Source organism: Suncus etruscus, chromosome 3 (assembly GCF_024139225.1).
Source record: "Suncus etruscus isolate mSunEtr1 chromosome 3, mSunEtr1.pri.cur, whole genome shotgun sequence".
Lineage (NCBI taxonomy): Eukaryota > Metazoa > Chordata > Mammalia > Eulipotyphla > Soricidae > Suncus > Suncus etruscus.
In genome coordinates, this window is record NC_064850.1 from 67,919,554 (window position 1) to 67,940,908 (window position 21,355).

Here is a 21,355-nt window from a genome sequence, read left to right on the forward strand (position 1 = left end):
CACTCTTTAAGAAAAATTTTTGGCATAAAATCTGCAATGATGTTATGGCAAAACTGTATGTTAATGGCTTTAATATGGATAAGTAGGGACATTATAAACTGGTGAAATTTCCAGCTACAAGTAGAGAATCCTAGGTGGAGGTTCCCTAGAATAATTATATTTTACTTAGTTGTTTGTTACTTTCTGCTCCCAGGGTAGGATTTGAATTAAGATGGCAGAAGAAGTAGATCCAAAGATAATCAATAAGGAAGAACATCTAAGGTGGATCCTAAGATAATAAATAAAAAAGTACATCTGGGCCCGGAGAGATAGCACAGCGGTGTTTGCCTTGCAAGCAGCCGATCCAGGACCAAAGGTGGTTGGTTCGAATCCCGGTGTCCCATATGGTCCCCCGTGCCTGCCAGGAGCTATTTCTGAGCAGACAGCCAGGAGTAACCCCTGAGCACCGCCGGGTGTGACCTAAAAAAACCAAAAAAAAAAAAAAAAAAAAGTACATCTAAAGCAGGTCCAAAGGTAATCATCTAACAACCCGTCAGCCAAGTAAGTGGTAAAGGGAAGGGACAAGGGACCAGAGAATGCTTAAGGAGGTTAAGACACTTGCCTTATATGCAGCAGACCCTGGTTCTATTCTGGTTCTATTCTATTCATGAGCATATGGGTTCCCTGAGCATCACCAGTAGTGATCCCTGAGCTCAAAGCCAGAAGTTAAGCCCTGAACACAGCCGGGTATGGTCCAAATACTCACCAAACCTGAACCAGAAATAAAAAGGGAACCAGAAATAAAAAGGAAGGAGCTTGAGACTGTACAGCAGGGAGGGCACTTACCTTGAACAACCCTGTTTCAATACCATATGGTCACCTGAGCACCTCCAAAAATAATTCCTGAACACAGAGCTAAGGTTAAGTAAACCCTGAGTGCTGCTGGATGCAACCCAAAACCAAAACCAAAAATTAAAAAAAGAAATAAAAAGAGGAAGGAGACCATCAGAGCAGTGGTTTTTAGGAGGCTATCATACAGGCTGCTAAGACAAACAAAAACTATTATTTATGTTTGGTAGTACTGCCATACAGTACAAAGAAGAAACTTAAAAGACTATTCTTTTCTTTTGATATTCTGTGTGTTATATGTTATGCATTTGAGTAAGTGATATAGTTGATCACAGGATAGCATCAAACAAATGTGTTTGATTTGAAAACTAAATGTTTATAGGCTGGAGAGATACCAGAACATATAAGACATTAGTTAACATTGCACTTAGTGAACCTGTGTTTGAGTATACCTGAATATAACTCCCAAATAAAAACAAACCATAGAAACAACATGTGTTAAACATAAATTCAAATTTCTTAAAATCCCAAATTTGTGAATTTTGTATTCATGTTTTATCCTTACACTAAGATCCAGTTTTATGCTATCAAAATGACTTGTATTCAGTTTTGAAACAAATTCCAAATTGAAATAGAAGACATTGTTGTTAATTATACTTGCACCATTTGGTTCCTAGTACATTTCTATGAGATTCATTTGTTAAAATGTCCCTCAAAAATGTCCACTCAGCTCCACAGCTCTTCAGTCCAGGCAGAACTGAAAAATAACATTTTCATGGGCTTGCTAGAAGTCTCTATGGATGAACACATAGGTTCAGTGGATGGAAGCTATTGAATTAGACAACAGCACTAGCTACTGGAAATCAGAAATGGGGAGAGGCCGAGAGAGGGGAAAAGTGACCACCTAGGGCTGGCACTGGAGCAATACAATCCTGACTTATGTTGTATTTCCAGCTCCTGAAAGGCCATGCATGGACCCTGTGCAGGCATGTATAATGGATAAATTCCTCAAGTGGAAAGAAACACAACTCGGGGTGGGGGGCATGGGGAAACAGGTCAAAATCATGTCAGGGGTCCCTAGAACTTTGCTTTGCATGTGGCCAATTCAGGTTTGAATTCTTAGTCATGCCTATAGGGACACAGCAAAGAGTTACTCTGGAGCATAGAACCAGAAACAGCTCCTGAGCACTTCTTTGGCTTTTGGTTTTTTGTTTTTTTTTGGTTTTTGGGTCACTGAGCAACGCTCAGTTTTTCCTGGCTCTATGCTCAGAAATTGCTCTTGGTGGGCTCAGGGGACCATATGGGATGCCGGGATTCAAACCACCATCCTTCTGCATGCAAGGCATGCCTTACCTTCATGCTTTCTCTTCGGCCCATCCTGAGCACTTCTTTTTTTCTTAATTTATTTTATTTTTGGTTTTTGGGTCACCCCGGTAGAGCTCAGATTTCTGGCTCTACGCTCAGATCGCCCCTAGCAGGCACAGGGGACCATATGGGATGCCAGGATTCGAACTACCGTCCTTCTGCACGCTAGGCACACACCTTACCTCCCTGCTATCTCTCCGGCCCCGACTTCTTGATATGACCCTTCCCCATAACAAAATCCAAAATTGTCTCTGAGGCCGGAGAAGTAGCATAGAGGTAAGGCACTTGCCTTGCATGCAGAAGGTTGGTGGTTCACATCCCGGCATCCCATATGGTCCCCAAACCTGCCAGGAGTGATTTCTGAGCGTAGAGCCAGGAGGAACCCCTGAGCGCTGTCTGATGTGACCCCAAAAAACAAAATTGTCTCTGAGGAGCCAGAATAAATGATAGCACAGTGGTAGGGCATTTGCCTTGAATGCAAATGACCCAGGATGGACCTGGGTTTGATCCCTGGCATCCTGTATGGTCCCCCAAGCCTGCCAGGAGCTCAAAGCCAGTAGTAACCCCTGAGCGCTGCTGGGTGTGGCCCCAAAACAAAAACACCTAAAAACCAAAAATGCCTCTAAACAAACATGCTCACTGCTCTTCTGCTTTTCTGTTGGGTAATGCATGCACAGCCACATTTGAGTTTTGGGCCACACCTGGCATTGCAATTGCCTCCCTACTATACTATCACTCCAGCCCCACAACCACATTTGTTAAAAGTAAGAAGTCATACCCACTTGCTCAAAGGACTGCTGGGAAGGCCAAATAAGATGGCAATGTTAGAGCTAGGCAAACATCTGCTTTTACTCTTTGCTTTTAGGGCCACATCTGCAATGCTCAGAGGTTGCTCCGGGCCCTGAGTTCAGAAATTACCCCGGCGGTAATTGGTGTAGCAATTGGAATACTTGAGATCAAACCTGAGTCGGCTGTGTGCAAGGCAAGTGCTCTACCTGATATGCTACTGCTCTAGCCATTGACATTTGCGTTTCAAGGCTAAAGAGATAGTACTGCAGGTACAGTTTGTCTTGCAGGGAAACCTGGGCCCCCATATAGTCCCGAGCCCCACCATGAGCACTGAGCCAGGAGTAAACTCTGCACACTGCTAGGTGTGACCCCAGAACAAAAACCCAAACTGAAACCAACAACAGAAATTTTCTTTGATCCTATGGGTTAGTGATGAAGAAAGAGGGAGCAATTAAAGACATGGGCCTTGTGCATGTTCCTTCCTTCATCCTAGGCTCACCTGCAACTTTGAGGGCACTCTGGGCTGTGTGAGTGATAGGGGAAGTAACAGCCACGGGTGGGGTCTTGCCCTTCTTCAGGGAGCCAGGCTGTCCCAGGCTAATGGGCTTCTTCAGTTCTCCAACCTTAGAGGCATCATCACAGCTCTCGGGCCGCTCTCGCCGCCACTTAGAGGTTCCTGGTTCCATCTTTAGGCTCCCGCTATCGTACTCCAGCTTTTTGGGGGTCTTCTCCTCTGATTCACTGAACCAGCTCAGCCCACTTTCTGCAAGTGAGCGCTTCTCTGAGTCGGTACGAAGCTGAAGAGAAGAGGAAAGACAAGAGAAGACATTTATTGGGGATGGAACTTGACAGTAGGGAGGGATGTATATATATATATATATTGGTTTTTGGGTCACATCCAGCAGGGCTCAGGGGTTCCTCCTGGCTCTATGCTCAGAAATCGCTCCTGGCAGGCTTGGGGGACCATATGGGATGCCGGGATTCGAACCACCGTCCTTCTGCATGCAAGGCAAACGCGCTCTACCTCCATGCTATCTCTCCGGCCCCCTAGAGAAATTTATTTTGTGGACTGACCCCACAACAAAGTCAACTCTCAAGTTTCCACCCACACTGCCAGGTCAGCATACATAGCTCTTGGCTGCTTTTCCTTCTATTTGGCTCTACCTGGAAGTCTCTCTAAGTCTCTCTAAGTCTCTCTCTCTCTCTCTCTCTCTCTCTCTCTCTCTCTCTCTCTCTCTGTCTCTGTCTCTGTCTCTCTCTTTGGGCGACACACAGTGATGTTTAGGGGTTACTCCTGGCTTGGGGGATCATATGGGACGCTGGGGATCTAAACCAGGTCCATCCCGGGTCTGCCGCATGCAAGGCTAACACCCTACCGCTACTCTATCGCTCTGGCCAGGTATCTCTGGTCTCTTGCCCTTCTCTTCTAGAAGGAGTTTGTCAAAGGTTTATGAGCATACCCATGAAGGGTGAGATTATATGTAAGTTCAAGCCTGGTGTGACTAGGTCTCATCGAGTAGAGGGGGAACATTTGTTTATAAACTCACGTACCACTACAGTCGAGTTCCTTCGAGAAGCAGTGGGGGTAGTGGGGAGGGAGTTGAGTGAGGAGCTGGCGTTGAACTCTTCTGAGCTGAGGTTATCAGATGCATCGCTGAGGCCACTGCTGATGGAACTACTTTCATCCCAGCTGCAGGAAAGGACACAGAGGTTAGCAGCTGAGATAGAAGCCAAGGCAAGACTTTTTCATCCTGATGAAAGAAGGGCCGTTTTCCAGTATAGAGCCTGGCCCAAAAGAGAAAGCTTGGGCATTAGTCCTGGCTGTGCCAGGAACTCACAAAGTGCAAAGTTCTTATCAGGCAAGAGATTTACTTTTCAATAGAAAAAATATTATAAAGGAAGCTCAAAGACTAGAGTATATGCTTTGTATGTTAGAGTCTCAATTATCACCCCCCAGCACTTCCAGAACACTATATTAGGAGTAGATTCTGAATACTACAACCGAATATGAACCAAAACCCAAAACCTAATGGGGGCCAGAGCAATAGCACAGCAGTAATGCATTTGCCTTGCATGTGGCTGACCCAGGATGGACCTGAGTTCGATCCCTGGCATTCCATATGGTCCCCCAAGCCTGCCAGGAGTAATTTCTGAGTGCAGGGCAAGGAATTGTAGCCCCAAAATTACACAAACAAAAAACCAAAACCCAAACAAATAAGCAAAAGCCAAAACCAGATCAACCTAAGAGGAAATACAAATCCATTTCCCTTCCCTATAAACAGTGCTCATCATAGAATTACCAATGTATTTTCAGTTTCAGCTATATTCTTGGACCGTTTCCTCCAGTTTCTTAAATGCTTGCAACTCCAGTAAGAAGGACAAGAAAAACACGTATCTTTTCTAGAACCTTAGAGCTTTTATTCATTTCACAAGTTTCCTGTCTATACCATTCACCCCGGGATCAAATTTTGCTCCCAAACAGCATCCATTACTTTTGGTATATAAGCCACAATTAAGGTCTATGGCCAAGAAAAGATTTGCTTTGAATGGTTTCATTTTTCTGCCAATTGCTTGAAACATCAGATTTGTGGTATCTAGGAAGCTGTTAAAACATCTGTATCTGACTAGTTTTACAGAGACTGGTCCATTTTCTAAAGGGACTCAGTCTAACTTTAGTCTCTCTGACCTTTTCCTTGTATAAAAAGTTTTCATGGTTAAAAAGTTTATATTTTCTAAAGTCGTAAAATTTGTTTATACATAAATAAATATGGAGACTATTATGCTAAGTGAAATGAGTCAGAGGAAGAGGGAGAAGGATAGAATAATCACATTAATTTGTGGGATATAAAAAAAAAAAGTAGTATGGTAATAATATCCAGAGACAATAGGGACAAGGGCCAGGAGGACCGGTCCATGGTAGAAAGCTTGCCACATAAGAGTAAAGCAATGTAGTTATAGTAGAGTTGGAACTGATCACTCTGGACAAGATTTGGGTGCTGAATGGAGATAGTGATATACATAATACCCCTTCATTAACAAAAGTGCAAACCACAGTATCTAAAAAAATAAAAAAAATAAGAGGGAGAGAAAAGAGTAAAATGCATGCCCCAGGGGCAGGAGGGAGGGGAGAAACTGGGGACACTGGTGATGGGAAATGTGCATGGGTGAAGGATAGTGTACATTGTAAGACTGAAATTCAATCATGAACAAATTTGTAACCACAGTGTTTAAATAAAAGAAAAAAGATGGGGCTGGAGCGGTAGAACCTTTGCCCTGTGCACAGCCGACCAGGAATGAACCCGGGTTCAACTTCTGGCATCCCATATGGTCCACTGAGCCTGTCAGGGTGAGTTCTGAACACAGAGCCAGGAGTAAACCCCTGAGTGCTGCCAGATATGGCCTCCAAACCAAACCAAACCAAATCAAACCAAACAAAAAAAGAAAGTAAGTCTATATCTTTTGTTTTGTGGGTACTGGGTTGGACTATACCTAATGATGCTTAGACCCTGTGTTCAGGGCTGATACAGTGTCCCAAAGTTTATTATTAACATGTAAATAAAATGCTTCTTCTAAACCAGAGAGATAATAGAGTGGGTAAGGCTTTGCATGCAGTCAACCCTGGTTAGATTCTGGGGACCTATATGAGTCCCCCCATCTCCCCTCCCACCCTCCCCCTCCCAAGCACTGCTAGGAGTGATCCTTGACCTCAGAGTGCCCTGGACACTTCCAGGTATGAATCTAAATTTTTTTAAAAGGTCTCATGTATTATGTATACCAATTTACTTTTGTTCTATCCTTGTTAGCCATTCACAAGTTACTTTTTTGAGCATATTATATTCAAAGCTCAAATTCTCAGACAACTTTCTTCAATATTTCCCAAGTCTTCCATCATTTCTATGACTTCTTCCTGGACCTTCTAGAAGACAAAGCTCCTTAGATTTCACTAAAGGCTTAGAGCCTCAGAAAGATGGAAAGAAATGAGTGTTAGTGCCTGGAGGAATTATTAGCCTGTCAGTCCTGTGTTGAGGTTCACAGGAAGTTTGTCGACCAACTGTGCATGTACGCCTGTGCAAGATTCACCAACTCTCCCGAGTCAAGAGTTGAAGATGCTGAGAGTGTCTGTATTATCTGAAAGATTTTTCTTTTTCTTTTTTTTTTCTTTTCTTTTTTTTTGGTGTTTGGGCCACACCCGACGGTGCTCAGGGGTTATTCCTGGCTGTCTGCTCAGAAATAGCTCCTGGCAGGCATGGGGGACCATATGGGACACCGGGATTCGAACCAACCACCTTTGGTCCTGGATCGGCTGCTTGCAAGGCAAACACCGCTGTGCTATCTCTCCGGGCCCAGATTTTTCATTTTTGATTTATTTTGAGTCACATATTATGGAACCAAAATCAGGCTAGAAGACATCTAAGCACTTGGCCCAGATTTAAGCTTCTAATTCATGTGCTGGGAATAGGCGAGTGGGTGGTTTAGACATTTGGCTTGGAAGCTCTGGAGTGATTAATCCAAATATGCTGAGAAAGAACAAAGAAAGCTTAGGGATTAGAACACCCAACAGAGAGATTTCAATTTAGTACCATGAAAAACAACCATTATTAAATGACAACAACTCCTCTCTCCTCCCACCATCATTACCACACAGACCAACTCTCACATTTGTCCTGGATTACACTATCATAATTGTTTCAGAGAAATACTGAAGGGGAAAGATCAATTCTGATTTTTATGACCCTCAAGATAAGATCTCTGGCCCTCCAAAAAACAATTCACAGCATGGTCTGAGGTTAAAGACAGAGGAAGTTGAAGACTGAAGTGTTCATCTGAGATTAATTCTTGGTAACCGAGGTCTGACATTTATGGAAAAGGCCTTGCAAAAAAATAAACAAACAAACAAAACCCCAAGAAAGGCTGCTGAGGCCCTGAGGCCCAAGACTCTGATGCCTCCTCTGTCTGCCGCCTTCCATTCTGGACAGCTGAGCAGTATAGTGAGGGGGGAATTTATTTTCCTTGATATTCAAGCCATCTTCAGGCTCAAACACATTTCCTCCTAAGCCAGACACTCTTTTCCTCTAGTAAGAAAGCACTGTGAAAGAAAGGAAGCGGGGGGGATTAATAGTTCTTAGCAGATACCTTCACAGGTTCTGCCAAAATATGAAGTCTGTAGTCAATGGAGGTCTCCCGTGTGTAGGCTCAGGTTGGTTGAGTCATTCCTAACAGTCCCAAGTTCAATTCCCAGCACTATGTGTGTTCCAGTATTGCCCTATGGCTCCTGGCACTACAGGCCTAGCATTATAGAAGTAGTCTGAGAGCTTCAAGCCCCTCTGGATGCAACCCCTGTTGTTGTTTTTTTAAAGGCATAGGGCTTGGGCTTTAAGTCAGTAGCAGAGCATGTGTTTTACATGTCCTGGCATCTCGTCTCTCCTGAAAAATGTAAAAGTGTAATACGTGAGGAGACTTAAAACATTACAGAAAAGTATAGAAGGACTGAGGCCAGGGGCCGGAGCAGTGACGCAAGCGGTAGGGCATTTGCCTTGCATGGAATGACTGAGGACGGACCATGGTTTGATCCCTCTGCGTCCCATATGGTCCCCTAAGCCAGGAGTGATTTCTGAGCACATAGCCAGAGGTAATCCCTGAGCGTCACCGGGTGTGGCCCAAAACAAACAAAAAAAAAAGAATTGTGGCCCGAACAATAGCATAGCATAGGACATTTGCCTTGCATGCAGCCAACCTGAGAGGAGTGATTTCTGAGTACAGAGCCAGGAGTAACTCCTGAGCGCTGCTGGGTGTGGTCCAAAAACCAAAAATAAAATAAAATAAAATAAAACAGTATAGGACTGAGGAGCTAGTTGGACAAGCTGGAGTGGGAGTTGATACTCTGCATGTAGGTGCCCCATAATGCTCGTGGTTCCCCAGATACTACCAGAAGTAGTCTCTGAGCACTGTTGGGTGTGACTCCAAACCAAAAATGAATAAATTAACTAGAAGAAACACTTTCCCTCTTGTCTTTTCCACTTTTACTTCTTTTTTTTTTTTTTGGTTTTTGGGCCACACCCGGTGATGCTCAGGGGTTACTCCTGGCTTGGGGGACCATATGGGACACCGGGGGATCGAACCGCGGTCTATCCAAGGCTAGCGCAGGCAAGGCAGGCACCTTACCTCTGGCGCCACCGCCCGGCCCCCACTTTTACTTCTAAAGAAGCCACTGTTAAAAGTTCCTGTGGCAGGGGCCAGATAGATAATACAACAAAGAGGGTGCTTGTCTTACATGCTGCAGACCTGGGTTCCATCCCTGGCACCCCAGGTGGTCCCCTGAATATCACCAGGAGTGGTTCCTCTGTGTAGAGCCAAGAGTAACCCATAAGAATCACCAAGTGTGCCCCCCCAAATAAAAAAGATAATAAATTTAAAAAAAGGTTTTGAGGCAGGGCTGGAGAGAAAAGGAAGTACAGTAGGCTGGGTGGGCGATTGCCTTGCATGTGGCAAACCATGGATAGATTTTTTAGTGCTGCCAGGAGTAATTCCTGAGTGCAGAGCATCACTGAGTGTGGCCAAAAACAACAACAAAAATGTTTCTGGGGCTCAAAAGATTATACAGAGGGTAAAGGTGTTTGCTTGGCTTGCACATGGCTGACTCTAGTTCAATTACCAGCTTGACAGACAATATGGGATGCCAGGGATCAAACCCAGGTTAACTGCATGCAAGGTAAGTGCCCTTCCCGCTATACTATCATTCCGGCTCTACACTGAGCAGGTTCTTAGGCCCTGCAGGTACAGTCCACACAGATATCTCCTTGTGGACATAATTTCACTTCCTAGAGGTTCTCTTTTAGTTATCTTTGGAGGTCAGGCGTCATTCCTGAAAGGAGACCCTCTGGTAATGGGGATTGAATCTGAGCTTCCATACTCCCAGCCTGAGATCCAGCCCTTGAAGTCATTCCCCATGTACCCCAGTTTCCTACCTTTGCTGGTTAATTCTAGTTTTAGTGAAATGTATTTTCCAGTCGGTTCTGAGAAAAGGAGACTTAAGAGCCAGACTTTGTGAGGTCTGGTATGTCATAAAATGTTTCTTTTCTATTCTTCCAAGTGAGGTCTGGCAAAACTGAAAGCATCTGCCCTCCAGAATCTTCATGCAGAGCTTTAAGGCCCAGCCTCGGAGGCTATCCTACCCCTCTGATTCCTCAGTACGTGACCTAGCTCTTAGTTTCTTTTCTGGATATCTAAGAAAGTCCACAACGTTCTGAAATCACCTTAATAACAGGTCTTGGTGTGAGCCAGTATTTCCCCATTCAGTGGATCTCTTACCAGAGATCTAAAAAGTCTTCTCAACTAGAACTACATACTCTTTGGCCTGGAAAATGTCCTTAAATCATGTCTTTGATGGAGCTGGAGAGATAGCACAGCGGTGTTTGCCTTACAAGCAGCCGATCCAGGACCTAAGGTGGTTGGTTCGAATTCCGGCATCCCATATGGGACCCCGTGCTTGCCAGGAGCTATTTCTGAGCAGATAGCCAGGAGTAACCCTTGAATAACTCTGGGTGTGGGCCAAAAACCAAAAACCAACCAAATAAACAATCAAAAAAAATCATGTCTTTGCTGATTTGCTCCTCCACATTTTCAGTTCTCTCAGAATGTTGGTTATTTGAATTTTAGGGACAGTATGTAGTCTCAATTTTTTTGTTTTGCTTTGCTTTTGGGCACACCCAGCAGCGCTCAGGGATTACTCCTGGCTCTGCACTCAGAAATTGCTCCTGGTAGGCTCGAGGGAACATATGGCATGCCGGGGTGGAATCTGGGTTCTTTGTCCCAGGTTGGCCATGTTCAAGGCAAACATCCTATTGCTGTGCTATTGCTTCAGTCCCCATATGGTCTCAATTTTATCTTTTATAGTTCCATTAATTTTTTCACTTTAACAATAATGTGTATATATTTTTTTGGTTTGGGGTCACACCCGGCAGCGCTCAGGGGTTACTCCTGGCTCTGTGCTCAGAAATCTATCTTGGAAGGCTTGGGGGACCATATGGGATGCCAGGATTCGAATCAATGACCTTCTGCATGAAAAGCAAACACCTGGGGCCGGGCGGTGGCGCTGGAGGTAAGGTGCCTGCCTTGCCTGCGCTAGCCTAGGACGGACCGCGGTTCGATCCCCCGGCGTCCCATATGGTCCCCCAAGCCAGGAGCGACTTCTGAGCGCATAGCCAGGAGTAACCCCTGAGCGTCACCGGGTGTGACCCAAAAACCAAAAAAAAAAAAAAAAAAAAAGAAAAGCAAACACCTTACCTCCACGCTATCTCTCCGGCCTCCAACAATAATATTTTTAAAAAAGAAAGCTGGAAAGATAGTATAGAGGGAAGGCACTCTGGCAGCCAACCCAGATTTGATACCTAGCACCCCATATCTAGCACTCTGAACTTGCCAGGAATAATTCCTGAGCATGGTTGGGTATGGCCCAAACTGAAAAACGAAAAAGAAAATCGGGTTGAAGCAGTGGGTAGAGTTATTGACTTGCAAATAGCCAGCCTAACGTTCTATCCCCAGCATCCCATAAGGTCCTCTGCATATTGTCAGGAGTGATTTCTGAGCTCAGAATCAGGAGTAACCCTTAATCATTGCCAGGTATGTGCCAAAAAAGAAAAAAAAGAGGAAAAAAAGAGTTTACTTATTTCTTTAAGGGTACAGTTTCTCTGAATTCTCCAAGGCACTCAGCTCTCATAATTTGGAGGATGTTTTTGTTTGTCTGGGTGAGATGTTCCTGTCTTGGAGGTCTCAGGAGCCTGTTCACTGCTGGCTGTGTGTGCACGTCAGGCTAGGACACTCAAGACGGGCTCAGAAAGTTCTAGGCACACAGGGCCAGGCTTGCTAATTAGGTTTCAGGGGAGATGGAATTAATGAATCATTGAAGGGTTTGTTCCTTGGGCCAATCAGACTGCCAGTGGCCGAACCTAAAAAATTGCTGCCTGGAGGGGAGGCCATTCCCTCCTTTTCTGGGAGCTGTGGGCAAAGAGACCTAAATATAGACAGTTTTAGACAATCTTCCAATTGTGGCACCATCTCTTGCCTCACTAAAGCCCCTGATGCTCCCCAATACCAAGATTTTTGAGTTCCTGGGGTACAAACAGAGTTGTTGCATAGCTCTTCCTACCACTGATTTAGGATTTACCTTTAAATCTAGTACATTTGGAGAGATAAAACTATAGGTAGGGCACTTGTCTTAACCTCAAGCAACCTGGGTCCAACCCCCAGCACCTCATATGGTCCCCTGAGCCATGTGTTCTGAGCACAGACCTCTAAGCACTGCTGGGTGTGGCTCCCAAACCAAAATAAATATATATAAATAAATCTGACAAATCTGTTAATTTCTGCCTTCTGATATTCAAACTCCCCAAATTGTATGGTCACTCATACCTTTTCTTTCTAGACTTTGTCCTTCTGATTTATGACTTAAGGGGAGTGAGACCTAACTAAATGGAAATAACATAACAATGCTAGTTCCTGGAGGAAAAGGACCTGAAGTTTGAGGGGATCTCCTTGGTTTACGTTAAGATTCTGGTGTCATTTTATTTTTTCATCTGTTCTAGATTCTGTTTTGTTACGTCAACAAAACTTGCTTTAAAAAACAGAAAGACACGGAGAGATAGCACAGCGGAGTTTGCCTTGCAAGCAGCCGATCCAGGACCAAAGGTGGTTGGTTCGAATCCCGGTGTCCCATATGGTCCCCCGTGCCTGCCAGGAGCTATTTCTGAGCAGACAGCCAGGAGTAACCCCTGAGCGCCGCCAGGTGTGGCCCAAAAACAAAACAAAAAAAAACAAAAAAAAACAAAAAACAGAAAGACAAAAATTTTAATGTCTGGATCACTGAAGCTAAGTTTCCCATTAAAGGAAAATGCTTTAAAAATGGATTGTAAATGCCTATTTTTGTAAATTAATCATGATTGTATTTGGAAGAAAAGAACTGTTTATTTTTTGTATTTTAAAATAAAGATAGCATGGAGGCGAGGCATTTGCCTTGGATACAGAAGGTTGGTGGTTTGAATCCCGGCATCCCATATAGTCCCCCGAACCTACCAGGAACAATTTCTGAGTGTAGAGCCAGGAATAACCCCTGAGCGCTGCTAGATGTGACTCAAAAACCAAAACCAAAATAAATTAATAAATAAAATAAAATATAAAAAAATTAAAATAAAGGTGTTTTGGTTTAAAAAAAAAAAGAGGGGTCAAAGAGATAGCATGGAGGTAAGACATTTTTGTCTTGCATTCAGAAGGATGGTGGTTCAAATCCCGACATCCCACAAGGTCCCCAGAGCCTGCCAGGAGCGATTTCTGAGCCTAGAGCCAGTTGTTGTTGCAGAACAATCCTTGATGAAGTTGACTGATGAAGGGATGGAGGATGAGGTCTTTCTCCTCCAGCTCGAATCATGCATCTGCTAACCTGTTCAGCCAGTGGTTCTGAAGTGAATGAGGCGGGTTGAAGCTAACAGGCAGTCAGGCTTCTGAAGATAACAGCTTTATTCCATGCATAAGGCTGAAGCCAAAAGCTCCAGAATCAGCCACAGGAAAAAAGCCCTTGCCTTCCACAGACATCATAATCAGGTACCACCCTAGGGTGGGAACAGAATCAGGTCACTCCCTAGGGTAGGGCACAATCACCGATCAGGATAGGATCAATAAAAAAAGAACTTGTCTGTATGTGGCCAACCCAGGTTCAATCCTTGGCTCTCCACAAGACCACTTATGAAACCTACCATAAGTGATACCTTGAATACAGAACCAGGAGGAAAACTGAACACAGCAGGGTGTTCCCTCAAGCAAACCAAAAAAAGAAGAAACCCCACATAGATCTCAGGAGGTGATAGGAATGAATGTTGGGCAGCATGAAGCTAGGTCTAAATGCACTAAGACATGAGGGGAAAAAAAAATCAGAGTCGAAAGGTCCTTTGTGATGGAATCTATTTATACATTGGGACAATCACAAACAGCAGCTGATGGAAATGAAAGCGGGTGCGAAAGCCATCCCAGGAGGTTATTCTAAGAACAATGACACTTTTCATTTTCACTGACCCTCAGAAGAGAAGAGGAAATGAGTTTGAACAAGCAGCTGAGAGATTAAAGCCGATATAAACAAGACAGTAAACAGGACTCTGGCCAAAGGATTTTTCTAGAACATGGGGACAGGTCACGGGGAAATAGTAAAGCATTTTCTCTGCAGGATATGCATTTTCCCATTTACAGATGCACTCATCTCCTTTAATCCTCTCCACAAGTCTTAACCCCTTCATCTACTTTTTTTTGTTTGTTTGTTTTTGTTTTTGTTTTTGGGCCACACCTGGCGGTGCTCAGGGGTTACTCCTGGCTGTCTGCTCAGAAATAGCTCCTGGCAGGCACAGGGGACCATATGGGACACCACCTTTGGTCCTGGATCGGCTGCTTGCAAGGCAAACGCCGCTGTGCTATCTCTCCGGGCCTTTCATCTACTTTCATGACAAGAAATTGCTACTTCTTTGGGGCCACCCACTCACGAAAACTTTAGTATGCTGATAACTCCTTGTTTTGCCCAGAAAGTCCCATAGACTATTCTACCTCTTTATTTTTTATTTTCTGATCACACGGAGTTCAGGGCTGACTCCTGCTAGATCTCAGGAATGCAGGAGATTGAACTCAGGTTGGTCACATGCAAGGCAAATAAGTATCTTACCCACTGTGCTTTCACTCCAGTCCCACTGTTCTTCCTCTTGTCTTCCACGCCTTCCTTTTCTTTCTATTCCTTGTAATTCTGCTCTGCTGCAGTACGTAAAGCCCTTGGAGGACTGCAAAAGCCTTCCCACCCTGCTTGTCCTGAGGTGTCTCCCCATTCTATCACACAGAAGGCTAATCACCCCAAGGCATAGTACTTAGGTACTAAGTACATAGTACTTAGCTAATATCCAATTATTCCTCTTGTAAATTCTGTGAGCTTCTCAGGTGTGTATTCTCAACCCATCATCCAAGCCACTGCCCCAGCCTATTGAACATCATCACATCTGTGTAAAGAGTAAGAGCACATATGTGGGAATAGGCTTGGGATCCAAGACCTGTAAACTCTGCAAAGTCAAGGATTAAATTCAGTTCCAACTTGGCAAATCTTTCCTTGTTCCTAATATTTACAAAGCGTGTCCATTTTTCTTTTTACTTTTTATTTTGGGTTTGGGCCACACCCAGTGGTACTTAGGGAATACTCCTAACTTTGTGCTCAGAAATCAGTCATGGCAGGCTTGGGGAATCATATGGAATGACAGAGATTGAGACCTGGTCAACTGTATGTAAGGCAAATGCCCTATCTGCTTTGCTATCACTTTGGTCCCGGTCTGTCCATTTCTGGGCATTCAAAGACAAACGATTGTCTAGAACTTCTCCAGTTCACAACTGCGGGTTGAGAAAGATGGGAATTTAGGGCCACAGAAACAACACAGGGGGTTAACATGCTTGTTTTGAATGTCGGTGACTCTGATTCAATCTGCACCACTATGTATGGTCTCGCAGCACTCTCTGAACAGACCGGGAGTAGCCCCTGAGCGCTGCTGGCTATGGTCCCAAAACCAAAGGAGTAAAAAAAGGATCATTTCAATGAAATGAATTCTATAACAGAACAGGCAACATCCATGAGAGGATTCAAAAAAAAGAGGATGATTTAACTTCTAACAAAATCCAGACAGGAGACTTTGCCATATTAGGTTACAGATGAACATAAACTCAGTCGCTTTTTCATTTCCCACCCATTCCCAATGCCCTCGACCCCTGAACTCCTGTTAGGTGTATGGCTTTCACACCTTTCTTATTTGTTTTGAGGCCATGTGGGGGCAGTACTTAGGGGCTTCCACCTGGCTCTGTTCCTAGGGATCACTCCTCGTAGTGCTGGGTGGGGTGTAGGAGAACCATGTACAGTGCCAGGTGCTAGTGCCTGATTCACTCACCCCATTTCTCTCCAGCCCTCACCACATTTGTCCATGGCATCACAGACCCCGACAGGAGCCCATCTTCCCATCACCATGTGGAGATTCATGAGTTGCTAAAGATTATAGAGGCCTGGCAGGTTAGCAGGACTGAGCCTGCAGTTTGGTTGGCTAAGTCTGGCTAAGGACTGGCTCCCGAGGTCCCTGAGCACTGCCTAGGAGGTTCCCTGTGCCTCAAATCTACATGAGAACTAGACTGCTATCAGCTGTGGGGGTGAGCTGAGTAATCCTGCAGCCATGTCTGCTAACAGCTCAGACCCCTGCCTTGGGTTTCTGGGGGCATCCTTGCTTTCTATTTCCTTTATCTTTTGGTTTTGGGGTTCAACACCTAGACAGGTGGAGGTACCTACCAGCACTGCTCAGGGTCTATGTGGAATATGGAAACCAGGGTTCCCACATATTGCTCTCATGGTTTGGAAGGTCTTTAATGCTCCCCATGCCACCCTGCCCTGATTTCTAAGTCCTTGGTATGGGGTACAGCTTTGGATGCCCAGAGTGTATCTCAAATGTCTGTCCACTGCCACCGGGCTCATGGGCAATAAGGGGTGTGAAAGTCTATGTCTGCTCTGCCAATCCCTCTGGATGAAAGAAGCCAGGGCAGTCTCTCCCCTAGGAAAAAAAGGGCATGCCCCTTCCAGAACTTAGTTCTGGTAGCTCTTGGCACCCTCCTTGCTTGTTTGGTCTTCACTCTTAAATGAGGCTCGCCTCCTACCCTGCTGACTTCTGCTGGAAGGGTTGGCAGGCCTGTGCAATGCCTTAGCTCACTCCCCCTAAGCCTCAGTCCTGAAACTGAGGGTGAAGGAGTGCCAGGTCCTCCCCTACCCTCCTCTCCATCTCCTAGCATGAACACCACAGTGGAAGGGACACCCTGAGGTACCCACGGACTCTGCGAAATGAAAGGAGGCCTGTGATGAGGCAGCTCGGGAACACTGTGGCTGTGTCTGCATGGGACACGAGGCAGGGCACGCCCCCTCTGGGAAAGGCCCCAGCACTAACATAGCTCTTGGCTCCCTTCACTGACCTCCCCTCCCAGCTTCTCTCCCACGCTTGTCCCCATGTGTCAGGTCCAGTCATTTCAGAGGAATATAATAGCCAAGGGTGAGGGCAGGCTAGCAGGAAGGCGCCCGAGTCAAACTTGAAATGTTTTATTTTTAATTGCTCATTTAGAGACTCACCCAAGTGGTCATTCCTAGTGGTATTCAGGGGACTGTGTGGTACTGGAGATCAAACCCTGGTCTTCTTTGTGCAAAGCATGTGCTCAGCCCATTGAGCTCTGTCTAGCCTTGTTGGCTCTCCTTCCCATTTGCCCAGTTTTTTGGGGGGTGGGGTAGGGTGGGCCATATCCAGCTGTGTTCAGAGCTTATTCTTGGCTCTGTCCTAGTTAAGCTCATAGACACTATGTGATACCAGGAATCAAACCTGATATCAACTATATGCAAAGCATGTACCTTGACTGCTGTACTATCTCTTCACAACCCTGTTCCTAATTTTTAGGCCTGGTGAAATGGCAAACAAATTTCTTTATTCTTGTTTTTGAATCATACCCAGCAGTGCTTAAGGGTTACTCCTGGCTCTGCACTCAGGGATCACTCCTAAAGGGTTTGGGGGACCATAAATAGTGCTGGGGATTGAACTCAATGAGTGGCCTATATGCAAGACAAATGCCTTCACTATATTGTTGCTTTGGCCCCCAAACAAATTTGTGACAAGGACACATGGAACCATGCATGGAGGCTGGTAGGCCCAGGTAACCCGATTTCCTACATGAGCGGAGAACTATCTGTGATACAGTAAGTCAGAAAATCTGTTTGTCCTCTTGGAATGGCTTTTCCTCTCAGGTAGCCTTTGTGATTTGGAAGTCTAATATTACCTCCTCAGGGCCCCCTACTCCCCTGCCTGGGGGAAAAAAAGAAACAAAAAAATCCCATAACTTCTACTGCAGACAGGCTCCAGACAACAGAGAGACACTGGAATACATGGTGCCCCAATTCCCAACGAATAAATTCCCAAACCCCTTGCAAAACTAAACCAAGCAGAACCCAAAGAGACAATACAGGGTTTAAAGCACTTGCCTTGCAAGCAGTTTTGATGCTGGCACATGGTCCCTGAGCATTGCTGGGTGATGTACAGCTCTGGAGACCCCTGAGCATTGCCCAGGTAATCTCTAGCACTGTAACTCTGGGGCTTGCCTTGACTCAATAACCTGTTAGTCAAGAGCAAACCAGGAACTCCTCAGCACTACTTAGCAGACTTGGGAGGCTGTTCAGCCCTCATCATTGTGTCAACAAGAGTGCTGAATTCTAGGAAAGAGACTCACCTGGCAGAGTGAAAGGCTGCTGAGAGTCACTTCTCTGCACTGCAGGCGGTCTGAGACTGGCTATCACTGATCTCAGAAACAGTGACTGCTCATAGACCAAATGTGAACTGGTCCTAGGAACTGAGAATAACTTGACAGCCAGGTTGGGCAGAAGAAAAGGGAAAGTACAGCGGGTAGGGATTTCTCTTGCATGTGGCTGACTCAGGTTCAATGTTGGCATCCCATAAGATCCCCTGAGCACTGCCAGGAGTAATTTCTAAGTGCAGAATTAGGAGTAACCCCTGAGCATTGCCAAGTATGATCCAAAACAAAAAAAGACAGGCAGGAGATAAGCAAAAAGGGAGAAGCAACATTCTGTATCCCCTAGGGCCAGCTTGTCTATAGAGCAAAATAAAAGGAAAACTTTGACCATACAAACACTTTAGGTTTGAGGGCTCTTAATATTTTCTGTCTAGGAACTCAAATACTCTTCTAATTATTCTTCTCTAGGACTGGGGAAAAATGTGTAAAATCAGGCCTCAGAGATGGCAAGGGTTGGAGACACATTCTTTACAGAAGAATGGGGTTTGATCATAGCATCACACTGTACCAGTTCATCCTTCATCTCTACACCCAGTACCTCTGGAAGTGCACACCACTGCACACGAGGTTTGATGCCCAAACAAAAGGAAAAGAGGATATGAAATACTCAAGAGTGTTCAGCCTGAGTTACAAATAAATGCCTTTAAAAAAAAGAAAGAAATGCATAATGAATCTGAAAATTTGGGATGGAGTGATAGCACAGACTGGGTACTCCCCATCAAAAAAAAAGAGAATCTGAAAATGTGTCTTCTTAAGGAGGTTAATCTTTTTTGTTTATTTGTTTGTTTGTGGATCACACCCAGTGGCACTTAGGGGTTACTCCTGGCTCTGTGCTCAGAAATTGCTCCTGGCAGGTTCAGGGACCATATGGGATGCCAGGGATCGAACCTGGGTCCATCCCAGGTTGGCCGTGTGCAAGGGAAACACCCTACCACTGTGTATCACTCCAGCCTCAGGGAGGTTAACTTTATGTTACACATGAACTGGGTTTACTCCCAATTACCCTTTTATGAAGCAGACCGGAATACATTCCTGATACTTGCTCTGGTTTTGAAATTTCCCACAATTTCCTCAGAACGAAACAGCCAAGTGAGATTTCCTTACTCATTATTTTAGTACTAGAACATTCTTGCCTTTCAGGATGAAATATAATGGACTAAACCATTGGAAGTTGGTAAAAGTGATTGAATGAGGTTCTTTTATACTGTTCAAATACGTTTTGTTTCATGTTTCATCTTGATCTTTGCTCTGGAAGTAGAGCAGTGGATTCTAAAGTTTCTCAGGAAGAAACTGAGTTTTGAACCCTGAATCACATAAGAGAAACAACAGCTTCTTTCCAACCCAACCTTAAACCCCTTGTAATCATAAGCCTCCAAAAGGGGCCAGAGAGATAGCACAGTGGTAGGGCATTTGCCTTGCATGCACCCAACTTGGGAGGGACCCGGTTCGATTCCCAGCCTGCCAGGGGCAATTTCTGAGTGCAGAGCCAGGAGTAACCCCTGAGCACTGCTGGGTGTGACCTAAAGACTAATCGAACAATCAATCAATCAATCAATAAAGTTTAAAAAAAAAAGCTTCCAAAGATTCCCCATTCTTTCTATCTCTTATACTAAGATGTGGATTCTTTCTTTGAGTCCATTCCTGGAGGTAAGCAACAGGTTGATAATAGTTCAACTGAGATTTCCTTCAGATTCACTCTAATATCGTTGAATGTGTGGGTTCCTAACAAGAGTGTATCTGTGATGTTCCAACTCTGTTCACTGCAACAAGCAGGGTTATTTGGCTTCCTCAGTTAACAAAGTGCTAATCTCCAAAGCCGCAAAATATGGCAGCCAGCTGTCATATGCGATCACTGATTCCTTGACCTCTAGTTAGTTCAAACTGAGTTGTATGTCACATTCCAAAGATTCAATATGAAATTATAAAAGATCTTCTAGTACATCTTAAAATAATATTTTACATATATAGGGTTGAATGACATGATTTAATGAATTATCCTGGTTTAACTTAAAAACAAATGTATCTAAGTAGAAAATTAAAAAAAAAAATCACATCTTATTGGAAACCACTCTCCTTTCTTGGCCAATAACTTATTATGTCCTTCCAAGTATATCATCTGAAGAGCTGGAATTCATCAACTTTGACAGCAATTACATTTGATCTATGACCTGAAAATGCTTGAAGTTGCAGAAATATCTCCTTTTATGACACGAAATGTAGCATGCCGTGGAATTCTAAGCCACCACTCTCAGCTTATTCAGGAAGTCAGAGACTTCTAAAAGTCAGAGACTTCTAACTAAGAGACGCATGGAGTGAAGTGAAACTGGGCAAAATCAGGATGTTAATTTTAAAACTGAATCAAGGCTATGTAGAGAAACCAAAATTCTACTCAAATGCTGCCAATATTCTCAGTTATTCCTCCTGTCCCCATCCCCAGATGGCCTCTGAGTGCCCCCAAGGGCAAGAGGGGGTATAAGGTGTGCCACATTATGATATGTAGTTTGGAAAGAGGCCACAGCTAGATTGAGCCAATGAAGTTTGGGTCAGGGAGGAGAGGATGAACTGCACCAAATGAGAGATTATGATGGGGCAGGGGGATGACAGACAACACAGAGATAGTACAGAGCATAAGGTTTTTGCCTTGCACACCCCAACTAGGTTAAATTCCCAGAACCACTAGAAGTGATTCCTGAGCACAGAGCCAGAAGTAAGCTCAAAGTGGCCAGAGTGATAGTACAGCAGGCTTGCCTTGCATGCTGCCAACCTGGATTTGGTGCCCCAGCATCCCATACGGTTTCTTGAGCCCCACCAAGAATGATCCTCTAGCTCAGAGCCGGAAATAAGCTCTGAGCATCACTAGGTGCTCCAACCAAACTAAACCTAACCGAACAGGATTAAGTCTGGAGAGCTGCCAGGTGTATTCCAATTTCCCTTCTAAAATGAGGGAAAAGGGGTGGAGCATGAGTTCTTAGGGTCTTTATCAAAG

At 44.6% G+C, this 21,355-nt stretch overlaps 1 protein-coding gene across 1 annotated transcript in view; it reads right to left on the reverse strand.

Annotated features, from left to right (window-relative positions):
• NAV1 (neuron navigator 1) overlaps positions 1-21,355 on the reverse strand; it is a 171,356-nt gene that overhangs the window by 41,172 nt on the left and 108,829 nt on the right. Inside the window, exons 5-6 of the mRNA XM_049770698.1 lie at positions 4,534-4,672; positions 3,482-3,779 (exon numbers count right to left, since the gene is read on the reverse strand). Coding sequence (XP_049626655.1) covers positions 3,482-3,779; positions 4,534-4,672 — 437 coding nt within the window. The remainder of the gene's footprint in view (positions 1-3,481; positions 3,780-4,533; positions 4,673-21,355) is intronic.